The sequence below is a fragment of the Protopterus annectens genome, chromosome 15.part0, assembly GCF_019279795.1.
Source record: "Protopterus annectens isolate FY-2018-M chromosome 15.part0, PAN1.0, whole genome shotgun sequence".
In the NCBI taxonomy this organism is placed as follows: Eukaryota; Metazoa; Chordata; order Ceratodontiformes; family Protopteridae; genus Protopterus; species Protopterus annectens.
This window is the reverse complement of record NC_056749.1, coordinates 253,204,380-253,228,391: the sequence shown is the minus strand read 5'-3', so window position 1 is coordinate 253,228,391 and position 24,012 is coordinate 253,204,380. Positions and strand designations below refer to the sequence as shown.

At 39.0% G+C, this 24,012-nt stretch overlaps 1 protein-coding gene across 2 annotated transcripts in view; it reads left to right on the top strand.

The window, feature by feature from the left end:
- The first annotated feature begins 7,579 nt into the window (after positions 1–7,579).
- The window catches only part of PTPRR (protein tyrosine phosphatase receptor type R), a 1,539,596-nt gene continuing 1,523,163 nt past the window's right edge, over positions 7,580–24,012 (top strand). For both annotated transcript variants that reach the window (XM_044057006.1, XM_044057007.1), the window contains exon 1: positions 7,580–7,875. In XM_044057006.1, the coding sequence (XP_043912941.1) occupies positions 7,690–7,875 (186 nt within the window). In that variant the 5' untranslated portion in view covers positions 7,580–7,689. The remainder of the gene's footprint in view (positions 7,876–24,012) is intronic.

The window sequence follows — 24,012 nt, the reverse complement described above, 5'->3', positions numbered from 1 at the left end:
TTATAAAGGATTACACCAACAATGATCAAGGAACCAGTTATTTCAAGTAAATACACAGTAAAGTTTCAAACCAGTAATCTGTAGGGGAGGAAGCGCCCCTACACCTCCAACATTCTCTTACTTTCAGTGTAGTCACTCCTCAATCACTGAAACTTGGGGAAAAAGCACTAATTATTAAAATGCTTTAACATCCGACTTCTGTAGGATGTCATAATGTCAAAAAACAGGTTAAGACAATATGTATACTACAAGTCAACACAGCCTGCTTCAAGTCATAGTGAACAATTAAACATGAAGGAAAAAAAACAATTGTGCAGAAAAAAATCAAGTTCACAAAAAATAATAAAATAAAATAAAAATAAGCAAAATGCCTTTGAATTTATCTAACCATAACACCTTTTTCCCATTTTCATATGGGGTTGGGGTGTCACTTCAAACGCAACAATCATGTAGAGCCAGTGTTCACACTGTTGGGTGGCTAGCCCTGCCATTGTTGTTCTTCCATATGATGCACTCACATGCACATTCACACACTCACATGCACATTCACACCTGTAGCCAACTTAAGAGAGTCTAATCCATCTGTTTCATAATGTGTGAGGAAAGTGGAGATCCTGGAGAAAACCCACAGAAACACAGGGAGGGCAGGCAGACTCCATGTAGAAGGCATCCGGCTGAGAACAAAACTGGAGAACCCCTTTGATTATTTAACAGGAATCTGAAAAGTGCTAATACATACCATTCCCATAAAGGAATGTGTTTTGTTTACTGCATTAGGTACTTAGCCAATTATGTCTTCTTAGGTGAAAGAAATAAGATCTTACAACAGATCATCTTTTATTATGAACTGAGAATCAAGAAATACTCGCAAGCTTTGCTGGGACTGCACTGAACTTAACTTTGAATCTCCAGAGAACTTGCTAATGTGTTATGGCAAGAATTTAAGGGCTCCAAAAATAGATTTCATGACCAACACCTTCATGTTAAGGCAGAATCACCATATAATTTATTTATTTATTGATTGATTGATTGCATTCTCATCATTATAATGGTCCAGGGTTTGATTCCCTCGGTCTCTACTGTCTAACTCTATAATAAGTCACTTAAGCAGAAACCGCTCCAGGGATGAGTCTGAAAAAAGGTCCACAGAGATCAGTGCTGTACTCTGGTAAACAAATTAAAATAAAATAAAAAAAGAAAAAGATATGTATCAGATGAATTGTATATTTTTGACCAAATTATCATCCATTTGATAGTGATGACTCGAATCCTTCTGTTCTATAGTGTCTATTGTAACAGTATGGACAAAGATGACAGAAACAGAGCTTATGCATTACACAGCATATAGAATAAAGCAGAGGAATTAAGTGTGCACAGACCACTTTGAAAGTCTGTCTATGAAGTATGTAAATACGATTATGGGTTTTGCATGGCTGTTATGGGGATTTGCCCTTTCCCCAATGTAGAGCAATCTCTGAGTTGGTATATTTAGTTAGGGGGGGTGTGGGGGGCCCCCACTATGTTTGGGTGTGTTTGTTTATTTTGTTTATGGATGGCCACCCGAATTCTTTCCCCGAGGAAAGAATTTGATGATGTGGCCGTTCGCTATTGTTGGCTTTCAATGCTTAGGTGTCGATGTTTTAAGATTCGACAACTTAAGCTGTCAATGTTATGATATAGACTCCTAGATATCATCTAGTCCATGGAACTAAAAGTTTGGACTTTGTAGTAGAGATATCATGTTTACTTCATTACTAAAATCTGAGCAAAATGTACTTGAAGGAATGTTAACATTATTTTTGTGGTTCAGTGTGAACTGTCCCATTAATTTTAATGGCATTGGAGTCGAGGGAACTGTGCATACATTTCTTAGTATAGCTGGAAAAATAATTTGCCATTTCCAGTCATACTGGATGTTTTAAAACACAATCACAGTTTATATTTTTAAGAAACTGATTTATTTTTCAGTACTTATTATTATTTGTGAAGTCTCTGGAAATGAGTTTATTACTTGCAAGGGTGGCTTTGGTTCTCATTGCTAATATACTGTCTCATGGTCTTGTTTCACTAAGGAGGGCCTAGACAGACTGGAACAAACAGATGGCATTTCAGTACAATGCCTAGTGCAGTAGTTTCCATAGAAGGAGATTTTACAAACTCATCTGGGTAGTCTGTGCTGCAGAATGGAATAAACAGATGGCATTTTAGTACAATATATAGTGCAGTATTTTCCATAAATGGGGATTTACTACCTAAGCTAGGTAGTTTGAGTTGACAGGGTCAGTGAAGTGAATATCTCTTTTTGTGGGTAATTATTCATTCTGACTGTGGGATACATGAAATCATTCATAATTAATATGTTAGTTGTAGTTACTATTTTATCAAATTCTGAAAGGAAATCTTCGAGCATCTTTGTGGTGGAAAAGATAGTTTATAGCACTTATCTGTATAATATTGAAAATTACTTATGATTACTTGGATGCCTAGCCTAGTGTATTTCCCTTTGTCTGTAGGTCAAGTTGTCTACTTTTTAGATATTCATAACTGAAAATGGGCAATCTTCCAATTCTGATTGTGCTAGCCATCTGGAAGACATTAGGTCTAGGATATGGAAATATCAGTGAAACAAACCAAACATGTCAAAGCATGGAAAGTCTTGAAAGATCTCTTTGTCTGTCATATCAGATGTTTCCAAAATGACAGTCGGAGTATTTCCTTTCCAATTGTGCCATCACAGAATCATTCAGCACATGCTTAAGGGCTGCCTCTATATTGTGCAATTTGTCGTACTACCCTGCTAAGTTCCATTTGCCCCATGTGCTATATGGTGGCTACCTTAGGCACCACTGTTTCAGAGATGATAATACAGAATGAAGAGTTTATGATAGGTTTGCAGTTCAAGGCGAACCATGGATATGCAACATAAATTGTACACTAATTTTTACTTAAAGTATCTTGTGTTTCATTTTTTGATAACCATATTGTGAAATTTCAATTTCAGGGAATGAGTTTTTAGTTACTATATCTTGTTTTATTTTATTATTGGATAACTATGTTAAGAGATTCCAAGTTCAGTTAATGAGTCTCAAAATGGATGTAAAATGTTTCAACTAGAAAGCAGGTAGTGTAATTAAAGGTACACTCCTAGAGCTTTAAAAGGCTGTCTCCTTGAATCATTGTAAACATAATTTAATTTTCAAATTGTTTTAACTATGATTCTTCTATCAAGCTTTTCTCTTCAGAAAAATTGTTAAAACCATTCTCATGTGATAATGTGGTTATTATTAGTGATCAAATCACAGAACTGTTCACCAGGTTGCAAGGGCAATATTTGTCTTTTTTTAACAAAGTAAGTATCATTATCTCTTTAAAGTCATTTTAAGTTTTCATTCTTGCTGGCTAGTAATCATTTTCAGAAATAAATGGAAAAAAATTGTCAAAATATCCCAAAAAGAAATCTCATAATTTTAAACCTGCATTTGGATTGCAATATTTTATGCTAGGGACTGCTAATAAACTTCATCCTGTAGTCCTGAGTTTAATTCTCTTAGTCTTCTTTTTCCTGCTGTGTAACTCTGTGTAAGTCACTTAAGAAGACAATGCTCCGAGGTTGTCTCTGAAAATATGCTTCGTAGGTTTACTTGGATAATAAATCTGTAACATCTTGTCATGCTTAATGTACCTTCCTCTTGAGGTAAAATATTTGCATTTGCAATACTGCTTGCTTTGAGATTTGTTTAACTTAGCATCATATCATATTAGCAGTGTCAAGGATGAACACATCAATGGACAAATGCAGGCAAGGGAGAGCTGCCCTCATGTAACAGTATTTTCCAAGCCACATTACACAGCATAGTAATTACTTATGTATTCTTAACTGATAGTGATGTACTTTTTTTCAGTAGAGCTTGGTGTGGCTGGTGAGAAGGGACCTAGAACTAAACATAACAATGAGATGGTCAGACTAGATATTTGGTGGTATCACTTCAGTAAGAAATTTTATGCCAGCCAATAAGACTTGAAAAAAAGAAGTGCAGGTTCTGTGATAGCAGTGGTAAAAAACAAAACACCCATCCTTCTGAAAAAGGTGAAATCACTGAAGAGCTAACTTTTCTTCGGTGAAGGTACTGAAATCACACAGGATTAGCCATGTCTGATAATTCCAAAACTGAGTCTACAGTGAAATATGAGATTTTTAGCTATGACACAACCTAGCCACTGGGTGTACAAACAAGAATTTACATCCCTGTATTGTTCGAGTACACAAGTATAAATTCACTCCATCAAGATATATGAAATAAGTGCACATGACAGTATAACATCCCAGTAGAAATCGAACAGTCTGTGAGGATACAGATACTGCACAAGATGGGCATACATACATATAGACCCTGTCCCTACCATTCATTGACTATGACACGAAGAGCCCAAATGCAGTCCTTGGCTTCATCATTATAAGTACACTTGCCTAATAACTGACCAGCCCCTAGTTTTTCCTCCATATTGTTATTTTCTTCCTCTGTCTTCGTATTCAACGTGGGCAGCCACTGCCTTCCTATATGCTCTGAAATTACTTCCCTAATCAGGCCGCCTTTCTAAACTGTCTCTCCTTAGGAAGTGGTACTCCTTATCTATTCTCCCCAAATTACCATTTTTTATCCTTGACCACTATAGGCTCCTTTTTCTCCTCTTAAGCATATGATTTTTCCAGTTTCTCTGGCTATTTTCTCGGAGATTGCTCCACACTCTTGGGCATACCTAGGACACAAGGAATATATAACCTGTTAAGGTTTTTGGAAGCTTAGCCTTATGGAGATAGACCAAAGAGGGGTATGTTGGTCCATTTGCATGTTTCTCCTATCTACAAGGAACAGGAGTGCTAAACTAGTGGTAAATTTGTGGATACTCATCCATTTGTCCAAATTACATTCAAATAGAATAAGAGAAGTACTTTGCTTTAACTGGAGTTGCAGATGGTTCCACTGAAGTGGTGTTCTATATGACACGAACCTATCCCTCCAACAAGTTCTATTTATCTTGCAAAACAAAGTGGAGATCTTTTGAGTTGATATTTATGATGCCATTGGACCTGTGAATATTAATATTTCAGACAGATTAGAGTCTGTTGAAGGTTTGTACACAAGGCAGATGTCACCTCAAAGTAGCCTGCATGATATTGAAAAGAGAGAAAAGGCTTTGAGGTGGTCTACATAGATTTTACAATTTAGGCCCTTGCTGTTTTAATGAGAAAGTACTACAGTCATTCCAGTTGTAATAATTTCCAAAGGTAAATGCCTAAAATCGCATTATACTCTTTGATTGACCTAATAAGTCTTAAATACAGTGGGACAATTACATCCTGGAATCTGGTTGCAATACCTTTAGCTATAAGCTGTACATTGAAAAAGGACTTCCTTATAACAAGAAAACCACATGCACCTGTCCCAAATGACCAGTATTGATATCAGACAAATAGACATTTTAAAGCTTTCATCTCTCTCCTTAAGTGAGAAGTCAACCTGTTCCTCTGTATCCCATTTCAATTTAAGCTTTTCCAGGACACTACTGTATTTTTCTTTAATGAATTCCTTATAATGGCCACACTTCATGTCACTTTCCAAGATCACCTCTCATCACTCGGGCAGAACAATCTTGGTACTATATATTATAACCAAAATTCCCACCCTTTCCTAAAAGCTTTTAATAGCAATTGTTAGTTGCTCTAATTTCAGCCACTTTCCACAATATAGAACTTACACTTAAAACTGTTCCATTCTAAGATATAGTTAGCTGTTTCAGTAGGCTCCAGTAGTAAAACAAAATAGTCTGTCTTACTGATCCCCATTTTCTGCCAACATCTCCATCTAATTGATGTTCCGTTAGTCTTGATCTCTGGATTATTTCACACTCCAGTCTTCAATAAAACATTAATAAAATCCCCTCTAGCCCCATATCTTTTTCTCAGAGGACTTCTCGAGGACTTTGACTGTTATTTTACTGATAGCTTTCCCATAAGAGGTGGGCAATATCCAATATGGATTATCCTGAATAGAAGGGAGCTGATCAGCAAAGTAGCTCTATTAATGAGAGAAAGTATCTTTGAAGCATGTAAACTAACAGATAAAGGGAGAAGGATTATACTTATTACAGTCTCTGAGTTATCAGATGCTTAAAAGAAATGTAAAAATTGTACTGCATAGTAGGTCCCATCTCCAGCAAATTGGTCATTAAAGTTCTGTCAACCATTTACAATGGTAGGCATAGTCAGTCCAAAACTGTAATGCCACTTTGTACATTCCTCTACAAAGAAAGGACAATGTCCTCTAGACATTACACTAATGTAAATAACAAAGATTAACCAAGCAGATTTTTCAAGACAGTGAATCAAGCATGAATCATGATTTCTACAGGTGGCAAGTCAGACATGTAAATATCCTAAATAATAAACCATATACAAATTATGCTACTGTATGATGTATTTTATAACTATTGCAAAGGCAAAAGGCCTGGGCACATCTTTTAGATGAACTACTGCCAGAGATAATAATACAGTCTCTTGATGCCTTATTAAATTTCTGTTTACAGCCTCACTGTTTGGCAGTAACTTGGCTATAGGATGTGTGATCTACAGCGATGCTAAAGATGACATAGAAAATAATATCCAGTCACTGAATCTGATAATGTAGCAAGGCTTTCAAGCACCCATAGTGCATAATGCTCTAAAACAATCCACACACATTTTACCAAAGCAAACTACAAATAAAGAATAATTGACTCAGTTCTGGAGATTGTTAGGGCCCAGTGCAGATCCTGCTTTCCCACTTCAGCTTTGTGGAAGATGCAGGCTGACTCACACTGCACTGACCAGTAGTAGAAGCAGGACATTAATGCTGCAACATACAGAGTTCATAGTGTGCCTCTGGAATCACCAAGCAGTGCCCGACACTCTAGCCAGAGACCAGCTCAGTAGCGTGCATGTATTGATGGCTGATTGTGTGCAGTACATATTATTAGGTCTGCAAGGCTTGGGATTAAGTCTATACCATGAAAGTCTAGTTTCATTGCTGAGGAACTGCTATATAACTCTGTCTGCTGGACACTGACAAAATGGCACTCAAGGCCAGCACTCCCAGTTTCATACCCTTCACTATAAGAAAGACATTTTATCAAGCATTTACAGTTTAACTCCCAATTCAGCATCATAGCAGCAATGTTTTTGTAGTCTGTTTGTATTTAATTTGTAGAAAAAATACTAATAAGTGATAAAAACATGTATTTTCTGGCAGTGCAGTAGTTTTCAGTATTTTCATGTTATAGGTTGAAGGTGTTTCTCACTTTTAGTTAGACAAACTTGCTTACACAGTATTCAGCTGTGCAAATACAAAGTGTTATTCTAAGTGTTTTTATATGCCAGTATGTTTCAGCCATTTGCATCAACAGTATGAAATAAGACATGCATTTAAGAAAATCAATGCTCCTATAAGGCAAATAAATTCAGAATCTATACTGATTCCATTAGCTCCGATTTAAGTCACAGTCATGTTAACAGTGGTATAATTTCTGTCCTTTTTAGGGTGCTTCTCGGGAGACAATGATCACTTCTTGGCAGTTCACCAAAGAAAGGCTGGAAAACCTTTGTTTATCTATCATCATGCACAGAACATTGCCAAAAGCTTAAACAGTGACAGCATGAAGACGCACAGCAGCATGGGCCATTATTCACCAGAGACACGAGTTAGTAAACTCCCAGCAGTCTTCATGAAATCGGCTTTTCACAGAGACCCTAATGACCAGTTTCCTCATCTACTGGCAAGTAATAATGCTGATTCGGAAATGGAAAGCCATCCTATTTCATCAACAAACTTGATTAGTGTGGTAGGTGCCTTACCATTTCATGCTTCTGCCGCGTTTAAGGAAACAGATCAATAATGTATATTTTGCTCTAGTAAAAAATGAGAGCTAAAACAGAAAAAAAGAAATAAACCATATATTTTCAGATAATGTGGATGTTTAGCTGTGTCTCATTCATGCCTCTTACAGTGAAAAAAAACATTTAGATTGTGAGCTTTTTCTAAAGAACTGTGTAGCCATAAGATTTACATATTCAAGGAAACGTATCCGAAAGCATAATAAAAACATTTGAAAAAATAACATAAAATGATTGTTAGCCCCTTCTGGTAGCTAGTTATTATGTACAAAGACTGCAGTTTGATAAGAGGCAGCATTTTTAAGATGGCAGTGAATGGATGCACAGTGTATGGGGATGTGTGACCCTCAGAATACATTATTTTGAAATGTAAAGCTGCCTAGTGGACTATATTCAGTTCAGGCATGAAATATCTAATTATCAAGCATGAAAGGTTCTAATTGTGGATTAGCCTCTGCTGGTACAGCACATTCAGGAACATTTTCATGACATTAACACAGTAATGGTTTCCAGGTGTCATTTTAAATGTCTCTTTGAAGAGCTCCTTTAAAGTAATTAGATCATTTCTCATGTTTAGTGGCTCCTTCCTCCAAATTACTGTGCAGATTTATGTAAAGGTCTTATCAGTTTTTTGCTGCCAATCTGATCATCTTGTCTGCCATTCTGAAAAAAAAAAGCACTGCAATATTAGTGTCTGCTCTTCGGTTAGTAACTCCGGCAGTAGATGTTAGTGGTACATCCCATCTGATATCTGCTGCCATTTTGCAGGTCTAGCCTTTGATCAAAAGGTAAGAGAAGGCTCAGGTGAGGTGCTGCAGGGTTAGGAAGGAATCCAATTGATAGTGCTTCATCAATGGCACTTGCATAAGAGCATTTCAGTATATTGTGCCATTAATATTTTATCCGACTTGAAGGTTGTGCGTCAGGGCTGGCAAATCGGTACGTAAAAATCTACTGCCAATCATTAGCGGAGCAGAGTTCCGCTGTGGCGACCCCTAACCGGGAAAAGCCGAAAGATACAACAACAACAACAACAATATTTTATCCGATTCCTTACTGCCTCAGGACAGCCATGCACTTTCTGTTATCTGTGTGCTCATTCTTAGTAGTGGAAATGATACTTAGTTTGGCAAAGACAAATGTGCAATTCATTTTGAATGTTACTTGTAATCTAAGAGTTGTTGCCTGTGTTTCTGTTCCATATCATTTAGTGATATATTAAAGCGTACTATTAATTATATTATAAATGTCATTTATGGATTATAATGATAGATTTTCCCTGACACAATTAATATTGGTACATGACATTTTCTCTGACCAGGAAGACAATCTTCAGCCATGACCTGGGCTCAGGTTGAGCAACAGTACGGCAGCAGTCACTACACAGATAACAAAAGTAAAGTACACAAAATGTACACAAAATGCAGCACTGAACAAAAGAAGGCAATTAAGCCGCCAGTGATAATCTACAGTACAACCCAATGTAAAAAGGGTGTAATACACAACATACCTTAATGATTGTATGCATTATTTACAATGTTCCTTCCTAAGCTGGGGTTTTCTTTATTTAAATAGCTAACCGATTAAGTTTCATTCTTTAGGAAGTGAGTAGATAACGTCATGAAATTATCATAATTTTGCCAAGTGCACCAGCATGATGGTAACCTAAATAGAGGCCACTGATCTGTTTCATTTTTAATTTGACGTTGATGCTAGCATGACAATGTAAAGCATCGGTGCTAAATGCATCATGGAAGTACCGTTTCGTTAAACGCTGGTGTTTGACACTTCAGTTTGATTTTCACTGTATCGTTGCTTCTAATGAAGCAGAAGCAGTATTATCTGAGTAACGACACTGCGACTGATCCTTGACAAGTCCACATTCATTTCTGGTGTGCAGATGATTGTAAAAGAGGAATGACATGTATGTGTTTACACTTTGTCTCCTTTACTTATTGCACTAGAAAGTTATTTCATATCATATAGTTTGAAATTAATATCAAATCAGGATTATATTTTGGAAAAAAAAACACATGTTTCTTAGAGTCTATATTATAAGCTCGAAGGTTGAAAACATCTAACACTGTAGGGTTGACACCATATGGTCGATGTTTTCAACCATCGAACTTATAATATAGACCCCCCCCCCCAAAAAAAAAGACAAAAGTACCCTAACTGGTTTAAGCAGGGGGGCAAGCCACCCTGCATCCCCACACCCCCCCGCTACTTAAATATATCAACTCCGAGACTGCACTACATTGCAGTAAATGGAAATCTCCCCTTATGGAGATTTCTGTTTACACATTCGAGATTCTCAGTGTTTGCTATTCTCATGTCGACAATGTCTGATTCGACATTGTCAGCTTTGAAGAATATAATATAGACCCGTTTCTTGTGATGCTGTGTATCTACATATGAACTCAAGTTAGGAGCCTACAGATCCCTTACTCAGCTGTGTCAGGAGTAACACAGACAAATAAGAGAAAGGTCCCATAGGTCTAACACAAAAGATACTGCAAATGTTCCTTTTATTTCACACAATTCAACAAAAATAAACTAGAAATGTAATTGAGTTAAATAAACAATGGTTTAACTAAAGGTATTTCTGCAAAAATGCAGCCAGCCCAGGACTTAATTATGTCGACACCTGTGAACTAAGCCATCTGAAGCAGAGCAACTGCTGAACGGTAGTGCGACCTGAGCTAACATTAAAGAAAAAAATTACCTTGTTATATACAGTGAAAATAACACTCATTTAGGAAACCATTTTAGGACAAACAATTAAATAAGTGCTCATCTGTATAAATACTGTTACAGTAGGTGTTCTTTCACATGATTTATTTACGAAACAAGGGGTCTTTAAATAGAAATTGAACTGGCTGACACATACAGTCTTGAATAGTTTTGTTTGAGAAAGCTCGTCTCATGGCTTTTGACATCTTTGGGAATGACATTTCTTTCATCACAGGATTGAAACTAGGGTGTATGGAATAGATCCTTACAGTTGAGAATCCTCATCAAAACCTCTAAAGCCAGCTATGAAGGCAGATTTGCAGCAGACACTAAAAACAACCACAAAGCCTTCTGTAGTTATATCAGATATCTCCACGGCAATGCCCAGGTTTGCTCTGAGTTACTGCACAATGGTACCTCCTATACTGAGCCAACAGATATTACCAACATACTGGCTAACAGATTCAGTGGCAACTTTACCCCTCCCCCCCCCAAAGGACCAATCACAATACCGGAGGAATGACAGGCACCCAGCTTTACTGCAGCACAGGTTAAAGCTGCATTGCCCAAGGCCAAGAATACAGCTTCCATGGGACCCGGCAATATCCATGGATGTGTTCTGTATGAACTACAAACTGAACTGGCACCACATCTGTGTGCCCTGTTCAGTCACAGCCTCACCTCCGGCTTGGACCCTACCAAATGGCGCACTGCTACAGTCATCCCACTCCATAAAGGGAGAGCGACTACAGACCCTGGGAATTATCACCCCATTAGCCTGACAAGTCTGATATGAAAGGCTATGGAGTACATCATCTTGGACCTAATTGACAAGGATATAGGGAATCTCCAAACTCTAGATCCCACGCAGTTTGGTTTTGTGAAAGGTAGAACATGCCTGCTCCACCTTTTTGACTTCTGAGTCAGTCAGCAGAGCTGTGGATGAGGGCAAGGCAGTTCATACAGCCTACCTCGATCTGGCCAAGGCCTTTGATACCATTCCCCACTCAAGAATTATTGATAAACTCACCAAACTGAGCATCAACTCCTATATCACTAGGTGGGTTGCAAATTGGATCCCAGATAGACCCCACAGTGTGAACGTAGCAGACTACAAGTCAGACTGTCGACCAGTCATGAGTGGAGTCCCACAGGGATCGGTCCTGGGTCCTCTTTCGTTTGGCATCTAGTTCTCAAACGTCCAGGCCAACAGGGAGGGACTCTGACTGACTAAGTCCGCAGACAACTGTAAACTGGAAGGCATTATTAACTCCCCAAGTGACTTTTTTCCTAGGGAAAGAATTTGGTTGTCCGTTTCTGTTGCTTCGGTATTTTCAGTGTTATGGTGGAAAGTTACCGATCGGATTTAGGTAAGTGTGCGATTGTGTGGATGTGAGTGTTAGGGTGATTTAGGTGAGTTAGGGTTAGGGCTCGGGTTAGGTGTGTGTGCGATTGAGTGGACATGAGGGTTAGGGCGGATTTAAGTGAGTTAGGGTTAGGGAGCAGGTGAGGTGAGTGTGTGATAGTGACGGACCTTAGGGTTTGGGTTAAGGTAAGTGGGTAGTTAGTGGTGTGTGCATAGTTTAGTGTAGGGTTAGGTATCAGATTTTAGGTGTATGTGTGTGGATTTCTGTTTGTTTGGTGTGCTTGTGTTGTGTGTATGTGTTTTGGATCAGCGATTTTTTTTTTTTTTCCCTGGGAAAAAAAATCGCTGGTCTGACAGTTAGAGGTTGTAAGCTTTCGGTTAAGTTAGGTCGATCAATCAGCGTTTGCTTTTTTAAGCGTTTGATGATATAATATAGACCCCATTTTTAGGCCTTTTCACCATGGAATTTTTACAAGATTTGAAACAAAGATGGAGACATATTTTAGAATAAACCAGATTGTTCTTTAAAGAGTTTTTGGCAGAGGAGAATGAGAAAGTGACGTTATTTATCTAGTTGAGCTCAAAGAGAACAGCAGGGCAATTGACTGATGCAGTCAATGTAGAACAAGGCCCTGCTTCTAAAAGTTGAAGAAGGAAAAACAAGAAGGCGGTACCAGTTCCAGACATCAGGGACAATTCTTAGCATATCACAACGGGCATGACTAAGGCAGTAATACTTAATAATCAAAGAGAGGAACATTTGGGGGACATTGATGAATATTCATTGACATTCACTGAAACACTCACTAAGACATGGTTAGGTTAGCTCAAATAGTAGGCAGAAACAGCAACACCTCCACCAGTCAAAGGCTTATAGAGTTAAACACTTATACTTCCAAGACCCCGTCCTTTATTACCTACAGCACCCAGTGATTCAAGGAGTTCCATAGCAACTTCATAGCATAACAACAGCAATACAATCACCAGTAACATGATCTATGAAGACGTAATGCAGAACTCCGCTATAGCTGCTCATATATCATAAATGGTAAAATAAAATATCTCAAAAAGTGAATTTATACACATTTTTGATCTAATGGATAAGGATGACACACAGAGGATCACAGGCACTGAACTAAAATGGTCCAAATACCAGAGAGAAGCACTGGCAGTACTGGGCAGATGATAACCAAAAAATGTAAATGTAAAGTCTTGGGACAACTGGATAGTAGGGTTCATACACTGCATGGTGGTGGTATCAAAAATAGGGCCACCCCTCTGCTAGGTCACTTCCTTATAGTAAGGGATACTCATGTGTTAAAAGGGGGGATGGCTTGGCAACATTATGGCCAAAGATTAAGAAAACTTATGGCAAAAGGTAGCAATTTCAAATGGGATACCAAATATGCAGACACCTGGATAACATAGTGGTTTATAAACTACAAAATTAATCCATCCAACAAGAGAACTATTGACCAGTGAAGGGCAAAGCCTGCTGGATATTTAACTCAGGTAGCTGTGTATGGCCTGTTTACAGATTCCCTCATGCATGCAAAATATTTGGGGAAAGACATCCAGCTTCAAGATGTTAGCACAAGGTCTCCAGAACAGCTCTTAGCCTAAATCAGATTTAGAACAGGGACCAAACCAATACTTGGTTCAGACTGGATAGGAATAAAACTTATTTTTGTGGCTACAGCAGAGCCCACAATTTTCTCTCAGATAAGCCCCTCTGGAACAATTTTCCCTTTAAAATCAAAGGTTCTCAAAGAACTCCTAAAGCTTTACCCAGACAAAACAGCAGGCAACTTTTTCATTCAAGGTTTTCCCAAAGGATTCTCCATAAGATGCTACAACCACAAAACACTTCCATGATACAAAAAAATAAGATTAATTAATGGTAAAGAACATAGTGCATGAACTCATCTCTAAAGAATTCCGGCTAGCTCATAACAAGGGTCCATTTTCAGCACCTCCATTAGATCATTTCAATATTTTTCCCCTAGGCTTGATTCCCCAAAAAACAGGTAACTGTTATTTAATCGACAACGGACTATCCGTAAAAGACAGCACAGATAAGGAAGATTCCAGCGTGCAGTAGACTTCATTAGAAGATGCTGTAGTTATCATGAAAAGGCCCAGAGATCCATGGATTGCAAAAGTAGACATACAGTCTGCATTCCACCTTTTGCCCATCTGATCTCAGGAATGCCACTTGTTAGGCATGGAATTTATGGGCATGTATTTCTTTGAAACAGCTATGTCAGTGGAGGGCTTGGTAGCCTGCTCAATATTCAATTGTTTCAGCAAGAGCCTTTTATGCTTCTGGAAATAGTTGAATCCCTCCTTTCTTTGTGTACAATATGTGGATAATCTTTTAATCACAGAAGAGGGGGAAGCTCAAACAAAGGAAGTTGCTAGGCATTCATCAAGTTATATGATTCCCATAGGACACCACACAAGACAGTTTTTGTTTACCAAAAAAAAAAAAAAATTTACAAAGGTTTCCATGGCTGTTAACAGGTTATTGAGAGCTACCATCAGACAGATCATTGAGCTGTTAGGTCTTCTCAGCTTTGCATGCTGAGCAGCAGTACTTGGTAGAATCTTTACCACATCTATACTGGACCTTTTATGAGGAGTTCATAAAAAACACCACAGGGTTAAGACCAACATTAGAGTTAAAGAAGACCTCAGACGCTGGTCCTAGTTCCTATTGGATTACAATGGTACAACTTTTTGGCTGGATAATTTCGTATTAAATGAAAACATACAATTGTTCACAGATGCCTCCGGCAAATTCAATATGGGTGGTAATTTCAGTGGATAATAATTCACAACTATGGCCAGAAAGCTGGCTACAATCAAGGAGGAAAGACATCACTTTTTTGAAATGTTACTATATGATTTTCAATCCAAATATGGCCAGATCAATTCAGAAATAAAAGTGTCATGTTTACATCAGAATTCCAAGCAGTTGTGGATATCCTTATCAAAAAGTCTTCTAGAACTTTGCCATTTTAAGGCTTTTGGTGCTTGTGTCTTTAAATATCCAAATATCCTTCACAGCAGTGCACATTATTGGAGCCAAGAGTAAACTAGTTGATGCGCTTTCTCAATTACAGGTTCATCTATTCAAAAATTTGACTCTTCAATCAGAACCTTTCCCCACCCTGATACCAGAAAGAATTTGGATAATTGGAGAAGGATAACAAAAAATCTTGGTTTTGGAAATTCGGGTCCAATAGTACCAAGAAAGTATACATCTCACAAGTTGTACAGTTTACTCAATTTTTCCTCAGTTCTGAGAGCCAGTGCAACCAATTTCTTACCAAACAGTTTTACGGTACCTTCATCACAGCAATCACAGGGGCTTGCCCAAGGTACAGTCAGAATCCACATGTTAGCTTTAAATTTATTTGCCAGAATATTTCAAGTTCCTAATGTCACCAAACCCCAGACAATTGCCAGGCTATTTAAAGGGTGAGCTTATTTTAGAAGTTCTAAACACAATAAGAGTTGCCCGATAGATATAGCACTATTGAAGTCCATTTTTCCTCAGTCTGCATGCTCTGATTCATACTACAGTCATTTCATAGGTTCATAGGTTCATACTAGGCTATCTGCCCTGGGGCAATTATAAGCCTAGCCCGATTCTGTATGGCTTACGCCACCCCTTGATTTGAGTATACTGTGCCCTTTTTAAGGTTTAGTTTACTGTGCCTCTGACTAATAGTGACATGGGAGTAATCCCTGGGACAAACCTACGATCCCCCATCCACCTATCGAGATTCTTCTTGAAGAGATTCAGTGAGGTGCTCTGCCTCACATGAACTGGAATTCTATTCCAGAGCGAAGGGAGCCTCTGGGTTATGAACCTGTCCCTCCAGCAAGTTCTATTTATTTCTGTGCTGAGGTTCAAGTCCCTCGAGCGTGTGGCTCTAAGGGATTTAGATTTACTGAGGTGGAGCATGTCCATTAATTCTGGATTTGACATAACAAAGGTATGCCAGGCATAGATCGCCTCGAAGTAGGCGGTATGCAACTGAGTAGAGCTGGAGTTTTTTTAACCGAGCAGCATATGGCATCTGTTTGAGACCCTTGATCCTCTTGGTGAGATACTTTTGGGGTCTTTCTAATTGCTGCAGGTGTCGGGTAAGGTACATCCCAAAAAGGGCATTGTATTCTATGATGGGCCTGATGAGGGATGAATAAAGGGGCACGATTACCTCTCTTGATCTAGATGTGAAACCCTTCGTGATGAGGTGGGCTATGTAGAAGGTCTTTCTAACCACTTTGGCAATGTGGTTTTCAAAGGAGAGATTGCTATCAACTTGGGTCCCCAGGTCCCTAATAACTTTCTCTGTACTTAATGGGTTTCTGCCTATGTGGTAATTTGTGGGCACATTGTTTTTGCCAAAGGGTATGACTATACATTTTTTGGCATTTAGCTTTAAACCATGGCACTGGCACCAGTTATCTGTCTCTGTGAAACCTTTTTGAAGGATGTTTGTGTCAGCTGGAGAGTCGATTATGGCGCCCAGTTTGCAGTCGTCTGCGAACTTGGTGAGCCATAGTCCTCCCACGTTTGCCTGTACCTCGGAAAAGTATATACCAAACAAGTGTGGTCCCAGGACAGAACCCTGTGGGACACCACTTGTGACCGGTTTCGAGTCTGACATGGCTACAGCAACTCTCACAATGTGAGTTCTGTCTTTGAGCCAGTTTGCGACACATCTTGTGACGGGTTTATATTTAAGCTGGATAGCTTATCTATGATGCCCGAGTGGGGTATTGTGTCAAATGCCTTTGCAAGGTCCAGATAGGCTGTGTGGACTACCTTCCCTTCATCTATGGCTTTGGTGACTGTTTCGAAGAAGTCATCCAGGTTCAAAAGGCAGGATCTGCCCTTGACAAAGCCGAACTGGGTAGGATCTAGTGTCTGTAGGTCCCCAATGTCTTTGTTTATGAGCTCCATGATGATCCTCTCCATAGCCTTGCAGACTAAGCTAGTCAGGCTTATGGGGCGATAGTTTCCAGGGTCCGTAGAGGCTCCACCTTTGTGGAGTGGGACCACTGTTGCTGTATGCCATTCTGTGGGCACATATCCTGTAGTGAGGCTGAGATTGTATAGCTGTTTTATTTGAGGGATTAGTTCCTCTTGGAGTTCATGTAGGACGCAACCTGGGACGCCATCTGGTCCCATGGAAGCAGTGTTTTTTTGCTTTGGAGAGGGCAGCCTTCACCTGAGCATCAGAGATGTTTGGGGGGGCAGCCCTCTGCCGGGATAGATACTTGCTCTTTTGGGGGGCAGGGGTGGAGAAGTTTGCACTGAACCTGTCTGCCAGGATATTGGCAATGTCTGTGGGTTCAGTGTATTTTTTGTCATTTAGAATCAACTCAGAGCAAGTCTGGGAGTTGCATCCCAGGTTCCTAACATAACTGAAAAAAGCCTTATGATTGTCTTTGGTGTCCTGTGCAATTTTTCTCTCGAAGCTGGCCTTGGAGGATTTTATGAGGGATCGTAATTTTTTGCTAGTGCTGATCAGAGATGCCTTCCCTATTAGGGATTTTGCTCTATCATGTAGTAGCTTCCTCCTTCTGTTGTACAGTTTATTTATGGCAGGGGTCCACCAGACTGGACGCCTGCCTTTGGATGATTGGGTCTTGGTTTTGTTTGGGATGGCATGATCCATGCATTCCTGGAGATGTCCGTAGAATGCGTTTGTATAGGATTCTGCAGTTTGGGCCGTAGTTTCCACTGGCCCTGGGGCCTTGAAGGATTCCACTTCAGTTTTGAGAAGTGAGAAGTTCGCTTTTGAGTAGTTTTTCACTGTGGTTTTCTGGGCTGGGTGTGGGGTCGGGATGTGGACATCCAGTGAAATTAATTTATGGTCTGATCTTACCAATGAAGGATATACTTCTGGTGTGGAGCATAGAGTTCCCATGTTGGTAATGATCAGGTCTAGTATGTTGTCCCCTCTTGTGGGAGTGGTGACTAGATGTTCCATAGCATTTGAGTTTATAATTTCCAGGAACCTTTGGGCTAAGGTGCTGGGGCTTGAGTAGTGCTCCCAGTCAATGTTTGGGTAGTTGAAGTCGCCCAATATAATGGTGTTCGGAGAGATCTTCATGTTCTCCAATGTTTTCAGGAAAGCAGAGTGGGATTCCTGACTTTGAGAGAGTGGTCTGTAGGATGCTATAAACTGAAAAGCAGTCTTGCCCACTGTTAGTTGCACATGGATGGTCTCCGATACTTCGTGCAATGCCACTAACCTGGAGGTGTGGATATCCTTGATAAATATGGAAACTCCCCCTCCTTTTGTGGTTCGGTCTGGGTTTTGGGGCTGAAAAGCATGATATGAGGTATAGCCTGGTAGTGCTGGGGTGCTCTCTGGAGCCTTGAACCAGGTTTCTGTCACTGCACAGATATCGATGTTCTCCATACTGAGGAGAGCTTCGAGTGCGTGCATCTTGAGGTTAAGACTTCTGGCGTTAAGCAGCATTACCCTTAGTTTCTTGTTCCTTGTGCTGTCTATGGGGGTGGGTTTGACTTTTGAGCCTTGCCTAAAAAAGGCACTATGGGGGTGGCAAGAGCCTTTGCCAATATCCGAAAGCCCAGTGGTGACAGGTGCAAGCCGTCCCTAGCGAAGCAACGTGGCTTGTCGAGCATGTCATCCCAGGCTGACAGACACTGGATCCCCTTTGAATGACACCAAAATTTTAGCCAATTGTTAAAATTGATTATTTTGTCTTTGTACTGTGGCATCATTCTAGGTGAGGGTAAGATGCTGCTCAAGGTCAGGGTCATACCAGCCTGGGCAACATGAGCAGAGAGCTCCTCTGTCTCTTTTCATGTAGTCCAGGAAGGTAAGTCTCAGGTCATTCACACCAGCATGTACAATGACTGAGTCATATTTGTATTTGCTTTGGAGTGACCTGAGTGCTTGCGTTATGTGGCGGATCCTAGCACCCGACAGGCAGCTCACCGTGACCTTCTCTTTATTCAGCCTGGTGAGCGGGACATCAGTGTGTCTGACAATAGAGTCACCTATTACAAGAGTATCAGGTGTGTTATTCAGCCTTAAGGGCTGTGGCTGCTTGGCACACTGACTTTGTGGGCTATGTGTTGTGCGTGTTTTGTTTTGAGGTAGCGTTTGCTTGGATGTCTGCTTTGGAGGTCTCTGTTGCTTAGGTAGATTTTTATTTAGAGCCTCCGAGTATGTTTTTGTGTATTTGTGTTTGGTTCGCTGATGTGGTGGGACTATGTGATACTGGAATTGTGTTGTGTGAGGTTACCTTCTCCTCCTGACTGGTTACACCAGTTTTGAGATGAGAGAGCTCAGCCTCCAGTTTGGCTAAATAGTTGCATCTCTCACATATATTTGAACCTGTTTGGAGGAGGAGAGGGTTGTCCGTGTACATGAGACAGTTGTAACATTGCCTCAAAATTCCCAGATTCACCAGCTGGACTGGAGAGGAAACCATTGACTGACCTTTGGACATGCTAGAGTAATATAGGGAAACTGAATTTAAGACGGACGAATAGAGGACAGGGTAATCGTAGAGAGTATGAGTAAGTAGTGCTTATGGTTTAATAGTGCTAACTTGTAGGATTAATTAATTGGAAAAGTGAAGGGCCTTAGAATGAGAATATGGTGTTTAAATTGAGAGAGAGAGAGCAGTTCTAAGGGAAAAAGTGAAGAGCAGACTTTGTGGAGCCAGGAATAGTTTAAACCCAATTAGGCGGCACTGCCCGCTGTTGCGCTATGCACAAAAACGCGCAAAACCACGCAAAAAAGGGTTTTAAGAGAGGAAGATGGAGTTTGGAATTGACCCAAAATGGCCAATAAAACTACAGTTTCAAGTCAGTAACCACTCCCACAGGGGCAGGCAGGCTGCTCAATGTTTTTCACTGCCACTGATCAACAGAGAGACTTCCCTTTAGCCCAAGCAAAAAATGGCCTCTAAGAAACTTACAAACAGTTCGCAAGCCTGTAACTGAACTTTTTTAAATCTCAGAAAAGTGGAAAAAAAGCAAGATTTTTTTTGTTTTTTTGTTTTTTTCAGAGATAACCGAGGTTCACAAGTATCAACAAGTTATAACAGTGCAGTAAATGACCCCACACAAGAGTGCTAGGCCAAAGACAGATAAAATGCAAGTTTTGAAAAAAAAAATTGATTTTAGAAATAAGTGCAAACAGGAAATTCAGTAAACAGCTATAGGTTGTGCTCTAAATACAGTTACTAATGCAGAAATCAAGTTTAACAAGCCAGAAAATGCTCAAAATAGGCGGCTATGCAGAAAAACTTGGCAAATAGAGGAAAAACTTTCCTTTTGGATTACATTATTCTCATGGTTATACTTTGGAGCTTTCAGAGTTAGTGAATTGATTAGTAACCTTAAATGGTTAGATGAAATTTTCAATATGGAGGTGGTCCTTATCTGGATCTTCAGATCCAAAACAGACCAAACAAGTCATGGACACCAGATTACCTTACAAAGAAGCAAGGATTTCCTCATTTGTCCTCTTTCATGGAGAAGAACATTCAAGGATCTAACTCCATATCCAAGCAATAAAAAATTTGTATTCATTCACAGTGTAGGTCATAAGATAACCATTACTCATCTCTCCAGCCAACTCAGGCATGTTTTAAAACACTTAGATAATTGTCCCAGACCTTACATGTCACACTCATTTAGAATTGGTCGAGCTTCTAAATTAGCTGCTTCAAGCCAGTCCGCTGAAAGTATCAAAAGGCTTAGCAGGTGGTCCTCTAATGCTTACATAAGATATATTCACCAGCATAACTAAGACTAATATTGCATAAATTTCATTTATCGAAGTTCAGAAAACTGAACATTCAACACTACAAAAATGACGTCAGACGTCTGGCATACTAATTAGGTTATAATGTTGAATCTGTTGAACAAATTCAACAGATTCAACATTTATGTCGTAAATTGGCCATGATGGCAGTGTAGGTGCAAACGTAAGTGAAACAACTACACTGTCATTCATGTCTGAGCAGGGGGGCGAGCACCCCTGCACCCCCCACATCCCCTGCAAATTAAATATTCTAACTCTGAGATCCCACTGCAGTGAGGATGAAGTCTGCTACATTAATGATGAAAGTACTTGACCATATATCTTTTTTTCGTGTATTTATCTGTTGTCTTGTTTTATGCAGAAGTTTTTGGTTATACTGTGCATAATGACAGGGCTAATAATCATCTATAATAATTAGTATGTTGCACTTCTTCCGGAGTATTTTTTTATACTATGTTAATAACAGACATGTTCTTTGTCTGATGATTTTAGGTAAAGAACATTATTTTAGATATTTTAACATTGAATATTAGATGATGGTTTTCATCTATTCCTCAAGTTATATAAACTGCATTTAAATTTGTAGGTGTAGCTGTGCAAGTGTAATATCAAAGCATATCATGCTAAAGTCATTGCATAGTGCACCAAAGCTGAATGGTCAATAATCTTTGTATATGTTATTATGTATACGTTAAACTGAATTGGACCAAGGATAGAGCCTTGAAGAACTCTCACACTTGTTGAAATTATGTAGAGTATGAGTTTTTCCACCAGCTGAGTGTAGAAGGGGTTACGCCTGTTTGAGAAAGTCTTGATAGTAATTTATTGTAAGACACTGTGTCAAAAAGTTTTGATAGATTGATCTACGAATAAACAAACAGTAATAGTAGCTTGAGTCAGGTAAGAATTTACTGGTGTCTAAAAAGAATAAGAGTTTAGAATCTGTAGAGTGTCCTAGTCGGACACCATGCTAAGTTGGTTATAAAAGACTATTTTGTGTTGGATAGCGTACTGTTTATGTATGCATTTCTCAAGTATTTTGTAGAGGAGAACCAACACTAAAATTGAACTAAAGTTTGAAAGAATGAAGTCCTGACATAATTTGTGGATTGGTATTATGAAGGACTGCTTTCTATAACAGACGGTACATTATATTCCCTTAGAGATCTGTTTATTAATATTGCTACTGGATGTATTATGGAGTTTGCCACTATTCAGTGGAAATCAGAAGCTATATAATATGTGGCTGCTTTTACTTTTTTATCTATAGAAACTGGATTTAGGGTTAGGTTACCTTGATTATTATCTGTGTTGCTTTCTTCGGTAAAATTATATGGTTAGTTATTGGAATTTTTGTATGGATTTCTATACTTGTTAAAGGTTATGCTTTGGGTTTGTGGTATGGAGGTAACTGCTTGGCCGAAGTGTACCAGCCCTGCGGTATTCAGATTTTTTCCTGGTATACAAGTCTGTTAATAGAGTAACCAAATAGTTTAGGGCTTTTCATGTTGGAGGATTGCAGCTTGTGATAGTTGTTTACTCTTTGTATTGCATTTTTACTTTATTTCTGGCTATTCTGTAAGCATGAAAGGATGGTATTTTATGGAAGTTTCCAGAATCTCCATAGGTCATCCCTTAAAGATATTATATGGTTAGTTTAAATACTTAACCAGGATGTGGTTTTGATTTAATTTTCTTAGGGGAGTAACAAGACTTGGAATGTTTCAGAATGTTTGGTTGAAGTACTTGACTGCACCTTCTAGAGGTAGGCACTTTAAGGTGGGTTGTATGCATTTTTGTAGCAGCGAGTTAAATACAGTATCACTGAAGTGTTTTTGTTTAATAATCCAGTTGTAATGTACATTGCTTATATATTAAGTAAGTGGGGTGCTGATCATTTTGGGTGCTGATCACTTAAAAAATCTGGAAGAGTATTTGATTTATTAATGAGTTTATTGTTAGATGTTCGTATCCAATATGGATATCTGATCCGTGTCTTTACATTCTTTTTTTTTCACATTCAGTTGCTGCCTGAATTTGGCTACTTCTGGTGTGATTTCCATTCCCGCTTGACACTGATAAGCTTCTGCTACACTAGGTAGAGAAGTCATCTTAGACTTCTTTTCATGTTTTAACACTTTCACTATGTTTGGATTTGGAGAGGTCAACAGATGTGTATGCAGTCCCATGATTGCAGATCTATATTTCAGAAGGGCCATACCACCTTTATAAGGAGGGATTTATAATTTTGGCATTCACTGATTGCTATATATTATCTGATAAGCATGAAGCATTTTTCTTGTTTATTTTATTTATTTTTTTTTGTCCAACTGATCCGCTGCATTTTGGGGCCAGTCAGAAACCCTAAAACTGTCATAAAAGTAAGAGCAATGGGTTTATAGCTTGGACTTTGTCCCTGGATGGCAAGGTTATTTTCAATTTTAGTTTCAATTTTCTGAAGTATTCCTTCCTATGTTTTTTTCACATCTGTTCATGTTTTATTGCCGATCCTACTGATTCCCAAATATTGAAACAATCTTTCCTGCTCCATTTCTTCGTTATCACATTCCTGTCCCAGGTTGATATTTTCTTGGTGCTGCAGCTTAACTGCTTTAAATGTTGCTTTCACACATTTATCACAACCAAATGTCATTCTTATATCATCAGAGAAAGTTCTGATCACTTCCAGTTGTGCTTTCAACTCCTCATCTGATGAACTATACAGTTTTAAGTCATCCACAAAAAGAAGATGAAACATGTTTACACTTAGATGTTTTCTGTGAGCCAGATTATAACCAAGAACTAATTTGTTAAGTAGGCAGTTTAATAGGTTAAGGGCAAGACAAACCAGCAGCAGTGTAGAAGAATCACCCTGGAATATCCCCTTTGGATTTTTATTCCTGGGATAATAAGTTGCCCTTTGTCATGACCCAGTTGCGAAGTAGTTTGCCATTGTTTCCAGTCGTAATTGTTTTATAGTTTTTTCTTTTCGGTGCTTCCACAATGGCATTTGATTTCTTCCTTTCCCTTATTGTTCTGCATTTTTCTGGTAAGACTTTATCTGTTATTAATTTAGCTGCACAATAATATTACTTGTGTTATATCACATGAATTTCTATTGATAGTCTTGATTACTGTGTTCATTTGTTTTATCA